A 13,840-nucleotide genomic window follows, 5' to 3' on the forward strand; every position below is an offset into this window, starting at 1 on the left:
CACTAATAAATAAACTTTTACTTTTCTCCTCTACAGCATTCCTCTGGGCAATGCACTTTGCTTCTCCACTTATTCATTTCCCTCCTCAATTCTCCATCTCTGACGCACACCCTCATTTTGGCATCATCTCACATCCACCCCCCCGCAAGTCACCTTACACAAAGGCCATTTATTCATCTACAAATCTTACACTTCCCAGTACTCTCTACTTTCTCTCATGGCAGCAGCAGCAAAGACGTGAATCTGAGGAGAGGCGGAGAAATCACAGTGGGTCTGCAGCCTTAGCCACCCTGGCTGCAGAGGAGGACAGCAAGTAATTGGGCATAGGCACTGAGGAGAAGGGGGTGGGGGGAAGGAGGCCGATGATCTTCCACAGGCCTAGCAGCAGAATTGGACATCAGAATGCCACTTAGCATGAAATTGCTGGCACATTGACTGAAACATCAAGAGGCGCAACGCTGTAAACTTGGAAACTTTTCCTCTTGTCAGTCGGAATCAATGTTCCTCATGTCCCACAAGTTCTTGCATGGTGTCAGAAGATCACTAACAGGAAGGGGTTTATGGGCACTAAGAAGAGTGAGGGCACTCTGAGCATGCACCCTGACATGACTCAGATATACCCTTCACCAATGCAGATACACACACGAGCCTCGAAATGAGACCTGATAAAATCGGGTTTCCAACTTGCTGGCATGTTACAGGGATTTTAAACCCCCGTCCCATCCAAACCCACCCCCCCCTTAGCAATTCAAACTCTTGTGCTTTGTTTCTGGCTTGCAAACATCCCTTGTTTTCAAAATAACAAGAAGATACATTATTCACAATGTTTAGGGGGCGGTGGCAAGTTCTCAATAAGAGAGGCTTAGTTCCTTGAAAAAATAACCGTTTAGTACTTGTGAAGAGCAGTCATTGTTGCAATGCAGGAGATTCTTACATGGAAACATTTTACATATTTCCAAGAAGCAAAACAAGAAGATAAAAATCATTCAGAAAAGTATTAAAATGTTGTTGCAGCCAGAGACGAGAGCAATTCTTGCTCTGTGCTCCTGCAGTCATCGTCTGCATAACACCCTCAGCGCAACACCCTCAATATAAAACAGTCAGCGCAACACCCTCCGCAACACCCTCAATATAAAACAGTCAGCGCAACACCCTCCGCAACACCCTCAATATAATACAGTCAGCGCAACACCCTCCGCAACACCCTCAATATAAAACAGTCAGCGCAACACCCTCCGCAACACCCTCAATATAATACAGTCAGCGCAACACCCTCCGCAACACCCTCCGCAACACCCTCAATATAAAACAGTCAGCGCAACACCCTCCGCAACACCCTCAATATAATACAGTCAGCGCAACACCCTCCGCAACACCCTCAATATAAAACAGTCAGCGCAACACCCTCCGCAACACCCTCAATATAATACAGTCAGCGCAACACCCTCCGCAACACCCTCAATATAAAACAGTCAGCGCAACACCCTCCGCAACACCCTCAATATAATACAGTCAGCGCAACACCCTCCGCAACATCCTCAATATAAAACAGTCAGCGCAACACCCTCAATATAATACAGTCAGCGCTACACCCTCCGCAACACCCTCAATATAATACAGTCAGCGCAACACCCTCAATATAAAACAGCGCAACACCCTCCGCAACACCCTCAATATAATACAGTCAGCGCAACACCCTCCGCAACACCCTCAATATAAAACAGTCAGCGCAACACCCTCAATATAATACAGTCAGCGCTACACCCTCCGCAACACCCTCAATATAATACAGTCAGCGCAACACCCTCAATATAAAACAGCGCAACACCCTCCGCAACACCCTCAATATAATACAGTCAGCGCAACACCCTCCGCAACACCCTCAATATAAAACAGTCAGCGCAACACCCTCCGCAACACCCTCAATATAATACAGTCAGCGCAACACCCTCAATATAAAACAGTCAGCGCAACACCCTCCGCAACACCCTCAATATAAAACAGTCAGCGCAACACCCTCCGCAACACCCTCAATATAAAACAGTCAGCGCAACACCCTCCGCAACACCCTCAATATAATACAGTCAGCGCAACACCCTCAATATAAAACAGTCAGCGCAACACCCTCCGCAACACCCTCAATATAAAACAGTCAGCGCAACACCCTCCGCAACACCCTCAATATAATACAGTCAGCGCAACACCCTCCGCAACACCCTCAATATAAAACAGTCAGCGCAACACCCTCCGCAACACCCTCAATATAATACAGTCAGCGCAACACCCTCCGCAACATCCTCAATATAAAACAGTCAGCGCAACACCCTCAATATAATACAGTCAGCGCTACACCCTCCGCAACACCCTCAATATAATACAGTCAGCGCAACACCCTCAATATAAAACAGCGCAACACCCTCCGCAACACCCTCAATATAATACAGTCAGCGCAACACCCTCCGCAACACCCTCAATATAAAACAGTCAGCGCAACACCCTCAATATAATACAGTCAGCGCTACACCCTCCGCAACACCCTCAATATAATACAGTCAGCGCAACACCCTCAATATAAAACAACGCAACACCCTCCGCAACACCCTCAATATAATACAGTCAGCGCAACACCCTCCGCAACACCCTCAATATAAAACAGTCAGCGCAACACCCTCCGCAACACCCTCAATATAAAACAGTCAGCGCAACACCCTCAATATAAAACAGTCAGCGCAACACCCTCAATATAATACAGTCAGCGCAACACCCTCCGCAACACCCTCAATATAATACAGTCAGCGCAACACCCTCAATATAATACAGTCAGCGCAACACCCCCAGCGCAACATCACAAGAAACTACAAAAAATTGTGAATGAAGCCCAATCCATCATGCAAACCAGCCTCCCATCCACTGTCTCTGTCTACACTTCCCGCTGTCTTGGGAAAGCAGCCAGTATAATCAACGATATCACGCATCCCCGACATAATGCCTTCCACCTTGTTCCGTCAGGAAAAAGATACAAAAGTCTGAGAACACGTACCAACCGACACGTACCAAGCTTCTTCGCTGCTGCCAACAGCCATTTGAACGGACCTGCTTCATATTAAGTTGATCTTTCTCTACACCCTAACTATGACTGTAACACTACATTCTGCACTTTCTCGTTTCCTTCTCTATGCTTTGTCTGTATCGGGTGCAAGAAACAATATTTTTCACTCTACATGTGACAATCAAATCAAAATCAAACCCTTATCCAGCATACAGTCTAAGATGGGGAGGAGGAGAGGTGGCACCTGGCGGAGTGTGATGGCCTTTGCTCTGAGCTCCTTGTTCACCAATGTTGGAAAACAGAGTAGGGTTTTCTGTCTCCTCTCCCCCACCCCCCACCCCCAACCCACACCCCACCCCACCTCCCTTCCCCACCATACTCCCTCTCCAACCCTGGCACCCCCTTGTTCTAACCGCCACCACCAACAGAGCAAGACAGGCTTTCTCTGTGCAGTGACTACTTAATACTTCTGATGTATCTCTTACCTCGTTTCAGTAGATCATGGAAAACCATGGCCGTTCAGCCCATCGAGTCTGCGCCGACTCCAATCCCCCTGACACTAGGGCCAATTTAGCATGGCCAACCGACCTAACCCAATCAACTTAATTGGGAGCAATTGTGCACAAATGAGCATGTTTTTTGAGAAGGTACCAACTGGTTATTACCAGAACCTTCAGGGAAGATATCCACAATTATTTGGGATGTCACCACACAAGGTGACAAGATGCATTTTTAGTTTCTCTTAAGATTGCACAGCGCTTTGGAAGAATCATGATGGGCTGAAATCTGGTTACTGCATTGCTAACCACATCTAGCTTTATTGATCGAAATCTAAATTAAGTTAAAGTTTATTTATTAGTGTCACAAGCAGGCTTACATTAACACTGCAATGAAAGTTACTGTGAAAATCCCTGCAAAATGACGTAGCCTCTGCAACATAAAGAAAACAGATGCAATGTGCCCACCATGGTGGTTCATAGAAACATTTTGGGAGCAACCTGACTGACTAATCCAGGAGCTGAATACATCAAACCTCCAGCCTCACTACTCCCCCCCCCAAAATTGATGCTACTCCTTTTAGAATTAGAATCATAGAACCCCTACAGTGCAAAGTGAGGCCTTTGGGCCCATTGAGTCTGCACCAACCACAATCCCACCGAGGTCCTATCCCTGTAACCCTTCATATTTATTCTGCTAATCCCCCTGACACCAGGGCCAATGGTCAATCAACCTAACCTAATTGGGAGCCTTTGTGCGCATAACTTCTGAACTAGATTTCAGAGTGAGCTCAAATGCGGGCCCGTCTCGCTGTCGCCAACTCCAGTACCTTCCCTCTTGGGCTGTGGACGGCATGGGGTGCAGGGTGACCCGAGAAAGATGGCCAAGTATCTCAATAAAAGTCACCTGGCGTGTGAGAAGATAAAGAAAGCTGGTAATCACCACCACAGTCAGCATTGCCTCCCCATGGACCTCTCCTATGTCCAAATCACCAGGGAGGTGAAATTCCACTTTGGAGATAACTTTGGCAGCAAGATAAGTAAGGACGTTGTCTTAAAATGGTTTATACTCCTGGTGAATCTTATGCTAAATTCACTGTCGGGAAGAATTTCACATCCACGTGCTGTTCATTGGTCATCAGAGTCCAGTAGACACAAATAAATAATCCAGTCAGTACAGTCTTGCAGCAAAGAGTTATGCAGTGTTTTTATGTGGAAAAAAGATACTGATGGTCGGGTAATGCAGCTTTAAATGGAATGCAATACCTGGGCTATGCTATTATGAGAGTATAATGGCTCATTATCAATTAACATGGATAATGCCCTATGGAGCCACATTGGTATTTGTTATTGACGTGAAGTTAATGTCTAAAGGGCAATAGAATATGGAGAACAATGGGCTCTTATCCCACGTTTACGACCCAATCAGAAATCATAAAGAGATTAGCAGTGGTTAGAAAAATTTGCTGTGCCCCAGAGTGGGGAACATGATCCCTTAATCGATGTGAAACCCTGAGGAACTTTCATTGACTTTTTTGCTGCTCACCTGGGAACAGAGGATTATCTTGTAATACAAACGCCACATCCAGCTTCACACTGGCACATTCTTTGCACTGTAATTCCTTCATCTGGCATAACTATCCTATGACATCATGAACATTTCGAGCATTGTAAACGAGCTGCTCATCAGTGACCAGAAGCAGCCAGGGAGGTATTTCAACTTGTACTTCATTAGCAGTCCTCACTGTTCCTCACAGGCATGTGGGAAAACCTCTTTTGTAATGGGAGTTCTTATTGAGTGTGCCAAGACTCGCTGATGTGGGGGAGGAGTAGAATGATGTGCACATTCTCCATGTAACTACTGCATGATAGAACAAAAAGAACTTGCATTAATATAACACCTTTCACATCCTCAGGACATGCCAAGGAGTGTTCCAATGAATTAATCACTTTTTAATGTAGACTCTTATGGAACGTGAGGAGATTTGACAGTCATCCTGTCCATATGAAGATCCTGTGGACAATGGTTAAGTATTGACCTGACCATCTGTTTTTGTGAAGTCGTATGAGGATTACAACTGAGAATTTTATGAAACTCCACTAGTTCCTTGAGGCTACCTGAAACAGGGCAATAGTTAGTGCAGTTCTATTTTCAACTGATAACTCCCCACATCAACATCCTGGGGTTACCATTGACCAGAAACTGAACTGGATTAGCCATATAAATAAAATACATTATCATCGATGGGCACTAGTCTGGAATGTGATGGAATATTCTCCACTTGCCTGGATGCGTGCAGCTTCAACAGTACTCAAGAAGCTTGACGGTATCCAAAGCAAAGCAACCCGTTTGATTGCAAACCCTTCCACAAACATTTAATCCCCCCATTACTGACAAATAGTGGCAGCCATGTGCACCATCTACAGCATGCGCTGCAGGAACTTACCAAGGTTCCTTAGGTAGCATCTTCTGAACCCACAACCGTTACCATCTAGAAGAACAAGGGCAGTAGATATCTGAGAACATCACCACCTGGAAGTTCCCCTCCAAGTCATTCATTATCCATTTTGGGAACATATTTGCCAGTCTTTCACTGTTGCTGGGTCAAAATCCTGGAACATCCTCCCTAACAGCACTGTGGGCGTTACACCTCAGGGACAGCAGCGGTTCAAGAAGGCAGCTTACTATCACCTTCTGAACGGCATCTAGGGATGGGCAATAAATGCGAGCCTAGCCAGCGATGCCCACATCCCATAAATGAATTTTAAAATGTAAAACATTAGCCTCAGTGCAGAGGGATGGCAAATAAGGTCAGCTAGTGTTCCTGATAAATGATCTCTGCTAGAAAGTGTGTGTAAGTACCTGTAGGTACAGACTTCATTAAGCTTAACAGTTATGTTCCTCTGTCCCCCATAGGCCACTGCACGTGGACACATTCTCTGCAAATACTCAGAGGAATTAAGGGTTATGGGGAGAGGGCGGGAAAGTGGAACTGATCCACTTCAGATCAGCCATGATCTTATTGAATGGTGGGGCAGGCTCGAAGGGCTAGATGGCCTACTCCTGCTCCCATTTTTTATGTTCATTATCCAAGTTCACATGTAATTGGTGAATGCCAACTAGACCAGGCAATGGAGGGCTACTGGTGCCCAGGTAACTGGATCCCAGAGTATTTCTGCCCCTCCAGGTGAGGAGAGGCAAAACACCAAAGGTGGTCACTACTGTTTCAGATAATGGTAACTGTTGAATTGTCATTCTATGGGCTTCATAAAGGAAATAATAGATTTTAACCTGTTCATATTCAAGATCACTTTTGATGCAACATATCAGACAACGTGTTGACCAAGCCTTAGATATTTGCTCCTGGGTCAGTTGCCGAGAGACTGGAGAATGATCAGGTCGGAGAGCATGACTTTTAAAGATGGCCACCTGCAGTTTGGGATTTTTGTTCCGGGGCTTGAGCTGTTTTGGAAGCTGGGCCTGCCACCCCAGAATCAATGTGGAGGCTGCTTGGTGAGCAGGTTGGCTGGGCAGAAGGCCTGCCTCTGTACCCCAGCACTTAAAGTTATTTTCTAAAAGATTAAAAAAAAGCCATCCAACCCTCAATACTCATCCTTCCTCACACCCCACACATTCCCCATGCCCCATCCATGCCAAACTTTGCCACTTTCTGCTCCCCATCCCCTCATAACTCTAATGCCAATCCATGCCCCATTCACCCCAGGAGCCTTTGTAGCCTGATGCCAACTTAGTGCCAACTCAAGCCAACCCATGCCCCTACCCGTTACATTTTGCTCTTAAACCCTGCCTGTCAACTCACCTACTGTTCTTTGATAGTCAGAAAGACTTTGCTGGTCTTTCAGTGTCTGTGGAGAGAGAAACTAAGTTAACATTTCAAATACATGTCATAAGTACTTGAAACGTGAACTTTGTTTCTCTCTCCACAGAGATTGTCAGACATGCTGAGTTTTTCTTGCATTTTTGGTTCCTATTTCAGATTTTCAGCATCCACAGCATTTTGCTTTTATTCTTTGATAGTTCTTTGTCAATTCCTTGTCAGCATTGAGAACTGACAGTTCCTTGAAAGCAATGACAGTACTTTGGCAGCTTGTTAGTTCTTTGACAGCTTGACAGTTGCTTGACAGCTTCAACTATTCCAATGAGTATATACACTTTTGATGCACAATCATCTCTACAATCCCAATGGATGCCTTACCTTTCTCAAAGTTGTCTTTGGATGATGTCTAAAAGATTACCTTACCTCTCAAAGGGGTATTCTGGCCATCAAATGAATCCAAGTTCAGACCTATTTTTACCCTGCCTAATCTGCACATCATCGGGTTTTATAATCCTTGCCTTCCAAATCCCATTTCAGTGGAGGCATCTGGTGATTTAAATGGTCAGCTACGTCTTAAACCGTATGTGTAGGATCCCCAGTCTGATTTCAGTCTCGCCTCAGCGAAAATGGGAAATGCCATTTTTGGGAGCAGGACTTAGAATTTCCATCCATTTCTGTGATTTTCATCGTGAAGTTCTGGGCCACAATGTTTAAGGTCAGGAGTTCTTTCTTCCAACTGCAGATTTGCACATAATTTTTTTTAGTACAGATCTGGCTCGCAAAGTCACAAATCCAAATCTAAAGGAAAAAAAAAGATTTGCATTTAAAAAGCACCTGTTGCAACCCCAGGGTGTCCCAAACCACTTTATAAGCATTACTTTTGAAGTGTGGTTGCTGTTGTAATATGGCAGCTAATTTGCTTACAACAAAGTCTCACAAACAACAATGTCATAACAACCTGATTTATTTTTTAATGAAGTTGTTTACAGAAAAAATATTGGACCAGGATACTGGGACAAATGTCCTTCTCTTCTTTAAGCAATGTAATGGTAGCTTTTCCATGCACTTGAGAGGACAGAAAGGACCTTAGTTTAGTATCTCATCTGCAAAGTGGCACTTCCAGTGATGCAGCAATCTCTCACTGCATACTATGCATTCAAGTCTCTGTTGTGGAATTTGACCCTGTTACTTGTTTTACTCAGTAATGTGAGTGTTATGCACTAAGCCACAGCTGACACGTGTACCAAATTCCCAAGCCACCACTCCATCACACTTGGGCCTCATCATCTTCACCCCCGTGCTCCCATTCTGTGTGGTTGCAAAGCCTGTCCGTTCTTGAGAGGGCTGGTGACTCGCACCCACGTTGCAATTGTCAGTTTCCTGCTGCAGTAATTGACACACATTCAGGCAGCCACTTCCAACTGATTGGCTGTGATAATTATCACAGCCAGACTGTTTCTGTTAAATTAGGCTTCTAACTAGCTTGCATTTTTTTTAAGTTCTAAGTCAGAACCTGTCTGTTAATCTAAATTATAGCTTGAGAATAATCTCCGATTTATATCATGCCGGCATCAAATTCCCAAGTCAGCTCTTGTTCCTTGTTGCAGTCTGATCAGGTCATCTCCATTCTTTGCTACAGCACAGAAGGAACTTCTTTGAAAAAAAATGGCATTGACATGAAGGATCAAAGTGTTGTCCAATTACTCCCATTCTCTTGCTCTTTCCCCATAGCACTGCAATTATTCCTTCTTTTCACGTGTTGACTGAATTTGCTGATTGAATGTTGCTGTGAATCTGCCTTTCAGTCTGCACATTCCAGATTTGGTGCTTCACTATCTTGTTTTCTCCCCTTCTCAAAAGATACCTCTTTAACAAAGATTTTGATCATCTGACCAAATACCTCTTTACGTGGCCGGTGTCAAGCATCGTTTAATAATGCCCTTACAAAAGCACACTGGGATGTTTCACTATGTTAAAGACATTAAATTAAAAAGTTGTTGTTGAATTCTATAGAAAAACTACAAAAGATTGTGAATGTAGCCCACTCCATCACACAAACCAGCCTCCCATCCATTGACTCTGTCTACACTTCCCGCTGCCTTAGCAAAGCAGCCATCATAATTAAGGACGCCACGCACACCATACATTCTCTCATCCACCTTCTTCCATTGGGAAAAAGATACAAAAGTCTGAGATTATGTACCAACCGACTCAAGAACAGTTTCTTTCCTGCTGCTGTCAGACTTTTGAATGGACTTACCTTGCATTATGTTGATCGCTCTCTACACCCTAGCTATGATTGTAACACTAAATTCTGCACTGTCTCGTTTCTTTCTCAATGAACTGTATGTTTTGTCTGTATAGCGTGCAAGAAACAATATTTTTTCACTGTAAACACATGTGACAGTAATAGATCAAATCAAAATATCTCTGCACGAAGAGCCCAGTGGCCTTCCTGATCCATAAATTTTCTTCCCTTTCATGGTCCCTCCAGTGTCATGAATTCAAAACCGGTGTCCATCCTTGCCTGATCCATCCCTACATATGTAGACTGCTCTACATGTCAGTGAACTCCCTGTAATCTTCTAATGCTGCCAGAGGTAGATTTACAGTTCACGGGGCCCTGTGTCACCTTCATTTCAGGATGTCCCACCCACCCTCCCCCCCAATAGGATGCAAAGATGCGAGCCACAAAAGTACACAAATCAAATCATTCCTTTTTAACTAGTAGAAGCAGACCAGTATAAATAATTGGGGAATTGAAATCCAAGCTTACCTCTTGTCAGAATGATGCTAAAGTTGGTTAATGTTGCGATTTTTGAGGTGAGAAAACATAGAACTTGCTGATGAGCAATGAATGTGTTAGAAAAATTCACCACTGCAGCACAGGCCAGAATGCCTTTAATGCATCAATGCAGGACAGAATGGGTGAATCCAGTGCAGAAGCAAATACTCCAATCAACAAGATGCCATTCAATATATTTCAGGGTCCCATTCAGTTTCAGAAATAAAACTTAGCTTCCTTACTTACTCTCACAAATGCGAATAAGTCATTGCTATCAGCGTATGTGACTGGAGTGTCCAATGAGTCCAAGGCCAATATCAGGTGGCTTTTGCTAGCAGGAGCCCATTCTTTGTCCTGGAAACATTCTGGAGGCCAGTCTGGAGAGTGATGGTGGTTGGAACTACCAGCCTGTGACCAGCTGCAGTCATTATATCAGCCCAGTACCATTTGGAAAACAGAATTTAAACGAGACAGTATGGAAAAGGGATAGATTTTTAAGATTTTCTTGCTTTATCCCTTGTTGGATTGACAATTCAGGCAGCTTTTCCTCTGCACTTGTTCTTCACAAAATTATCAATTGCATCATCGTAGGTAAAACTTTGCAAAGATGCTTCTTCAACTGTCAATATTGCTGAACTTCTTGACTCATTGTTCTTTGCAAATAATTTTTAACTTTTCATTGCAGAAAAAGAGTGTTCACTGGAAGCATTTATCGTAGGTTTTTATTAAAAATAATTTTAGGATGGTTTTCACATTTGGGAATGTTGCCTGCAAACCAACACATACAAGTCTGTACAAATCAGCTGGTGATCTCAGAGCACGGACCTCATCATTATCGATGAAATGAATTAATTGTTTCACTTCACCTTCAAAAAGATTTGTGCCCATGATCTTTTGGTAGAATTCAATTAATCTCTTTTTTTTAACATTTTCATCGAAACTTCTATCAAAAAGCATGCAAAATAAATCAATAGTTTTCTTCAGAAATTCACTTCTACTCTGCAATTGCACCATTACTATGTCATAAATAACATTGACAGTCTCAACGATGATCTTCTCTTTTCCTTTCAAAGTGATTTAATCACCTCTGGTTTGTCAAAAAGTAAATTGTTGCATCTTGTATGCTTCCCATGATCAGAGGTGACTTTTTTTTGTTAGTGGTAGTGTCTCTGCTTCCACTGAGCTATAGTCATTTCAATCTTTCATGACAAAACTTTTAACTGAGGCTAACAATTGTGCAGCATTCAACAAAGTTGTATCAATATTTTGCAGTGATTTGCTGATGGCATTAATTCTTTGAAGTAAATGGTTCCACAAAAAGAGTGAAAACAGCAATATTATTCTTTTCAAACCTCTTTGCTCAGGATTTTGCTTCAGCTTTCAAATGTGGTTTTCCTGAATTTGATGCGGTTATGCAGGTTTCCTTTGTATCAGCAGAGTTCATTTTCAAAGCCAAAACAGTGTCTGCATGAGCAGATCATTTGGTGTCACAAATTCATTTGACTGTCAAACATTTTCCATTTGCTTGCTGCAGCGCGATTGCAATAAATTCTTCCGATGTGGGAAATCTGAGAAAAAAACATACACCTTTTGAACAAAGTCAAAAAAATGTAAGTTGCCTCATAGTATTCAGCTGCAGCATTGCAGATTAAATTCAAGGTGTGACCAGAACATGGGATGAATAAAGCACAGGGGCATGCATTGTTCAACCTTGCTTGTGAGCCTGAATATTTTCTTGTCATATTTGTGGCATTACTGAAGCTTTGCTCATGACAATTTTTGATGTCCAAAACTAAATGATTTCTAAAACAGTAGTTTCCAGACATTCAGAAGTGTGCAAGTGTAGCTGGACTAAACAAAGAAATTGCTCTACAACTTCACTGGTTTGATGTGTTAGAAAATTAGGTTGGTATGTTTAAGAAATTGGTCTTTCTTGAGCCTCAATATTGATAACTTTGCAAATGCCCTTTGAGAAGCTTGTCAAATTCACTGAGGTATTCAAGGCAAGCTAAAAAAAATACTCTTCATTTGACAATGACGTCTCATCATGTCCTCTTAAACTAAGTTGCGAGGAAAACAGCAATTTGACAGCAACAACAATACACCTCAGCACTTTTCTCCAATAAACACTTTTTTCCAAACTGAGCAATAATACAGAATCAATTCTTCCAAATAATTTACATTTTTGAACAAATGCACACACACTTTAATATGATTTTTGGGAGTTTTACAGTCAGCAAGATTTCTTCCAGCATTCCTCCTATTCAAGTACTATTCAACAAATACTTATTTCCCTTTACTAGGTTCAGGAAATTATTTGCAAACCAAACCATAGAGTGTCTTAGATGTTTCTGGAAAAAATAAACCAATTTCTAATTTCCTTCATCCCATTTCTCTTCAACCTCAGAAAATGGGACTTATGAAGACTTCTAGCTTGCTTTCAGCCTCCAATACTAAACTCTTTCTTCAAATTTTCCATAGTATCTATGTTTTCTGGTTTATTTAACATGGAATATTATATCATACCCAGTGGAACAGATTTTGGATAAAGGCAACATCTTCAGTGTAAGTGCTTTCCCTCACTTCAACAAAGAAGTATAGGTGGCACGGTGGCACGGTGGCACAGTGGTTAGCACTGCTGTCTCACAGAGACCCAGGTTCAATTCCCAGATTGGGTCATTGTACAAACTCCACATGGACATTCTCCCTGTCTCCTCGAGGGTTTCCCCCAGGGGCTCCAGTTTCCTCCCACAGTCCAAAGATGTACAGATTATGTTGACTGGCCATGCTAAATTATCCCTTTGGGGGACTAGCTACGTTAAATGCATGGAGTTATGGGGATAGGGCCTGGGTAGGATTGTGGTCGGTGCAGTTTTAATGGGCTGAGTGACTTCCTTCTGCACAGTAGGATTCTATAATGTCTTGTAATTCCATTGTCATCTCAGGGTCCGCTTCTTTTTCAACTATTTCAGGCCATGTGCTTTCTCGGAAGATCAGCAAGTCTTAGTCATCAGATGATTCACCCATACAATTGAGTGAGGATGAATGAGCAGTTTGTGTATTGTTCAATACTTCAACCTTTTTAAAGCAAAATGACCAACTGCCTTTTCACCTAAATTCATCCTCTCACATTCCCTTCAATTTCTAAGTTTGTGACTACCTGATTCATAATGTCATTTCATAATGCTAAAGAAATCGATTTTGATTTTAGGCACTAATAAAGGGTCCGAAAGGGCAGGCGTTTGCATAGTCACTCCCACGGTCTGATCAGATTCTAGCTTAGAAAAAGTTAAAGTTCATCTTTTAACTACTGGAACTATAATTCTAATCATGGATTTCAAACAGCACTCACTCGACTCTCCTCTTGCCCATTCCCCTCTCACAATTCTCCCTCCCTGTGAGCCTGCAACCCAACCCTCTCTCACACACACACAGTCCTCTTCCCCCATCCCCTTAGTCTCCCCCCTACCCCCACACCCTCCCATTGTCACTCGCCTCACTTGCCTGGGGTCTTCCACTCTTCAAGTCAGCCTGCCTCATTCATCATGGTTCTAACCCCTCACCCAGGGACCTCATCCAGTGCCTGTTGCTGATCGCTGGCTTGGGTCTTCTCTGCTGTCAGCACAATCTATTACTTGGCTCCTTGTGGCTTGATTTGAGATGTCGTGTG

At 43.0% G+C, this 13,840-nt stretch overlaps 1 protein-coding gene across 1 annotated transcript in view; it reads right to left on the reverse strand.

The window, feature by feature from the left end:
• LOC145357714 (large ribosomal subunit protein eL39-like) overlaps positions 1–3,562 on the reverse strand; it is a 52,985-nt gene extending 49,423 nt beyond the window's left edge. Inside the window, exon 1 of the mRNA XM_080211139.1 lies at positions 3,535–3,562. Coding sequence (XP_080067265.1) covers positions 3,535–3,562 — 28 coding nt within the window. The remainder of the gene's footprint in view (positions 1–3,534) is intronic.
• Positions 3,563–13,840: the final 10,278 nt, after the last annotated feature.

The sequence above is a fragment of the Carcharhinus amblyrhynchos genome, chromosome 24, assembly GCF_965287045.1.
Source record: "Carcharhinus amblyrhynchos chromosome 24, sCarAmb.v2.hapA, whole genome shotgun sequence".
NCBI lineage: Eukaryota > Metazoa > Chordata > Chondrichthyes > Carcharhiniformes > Carcharhinidae > Carcharhinus > Carcharhinus amblyrhynchos.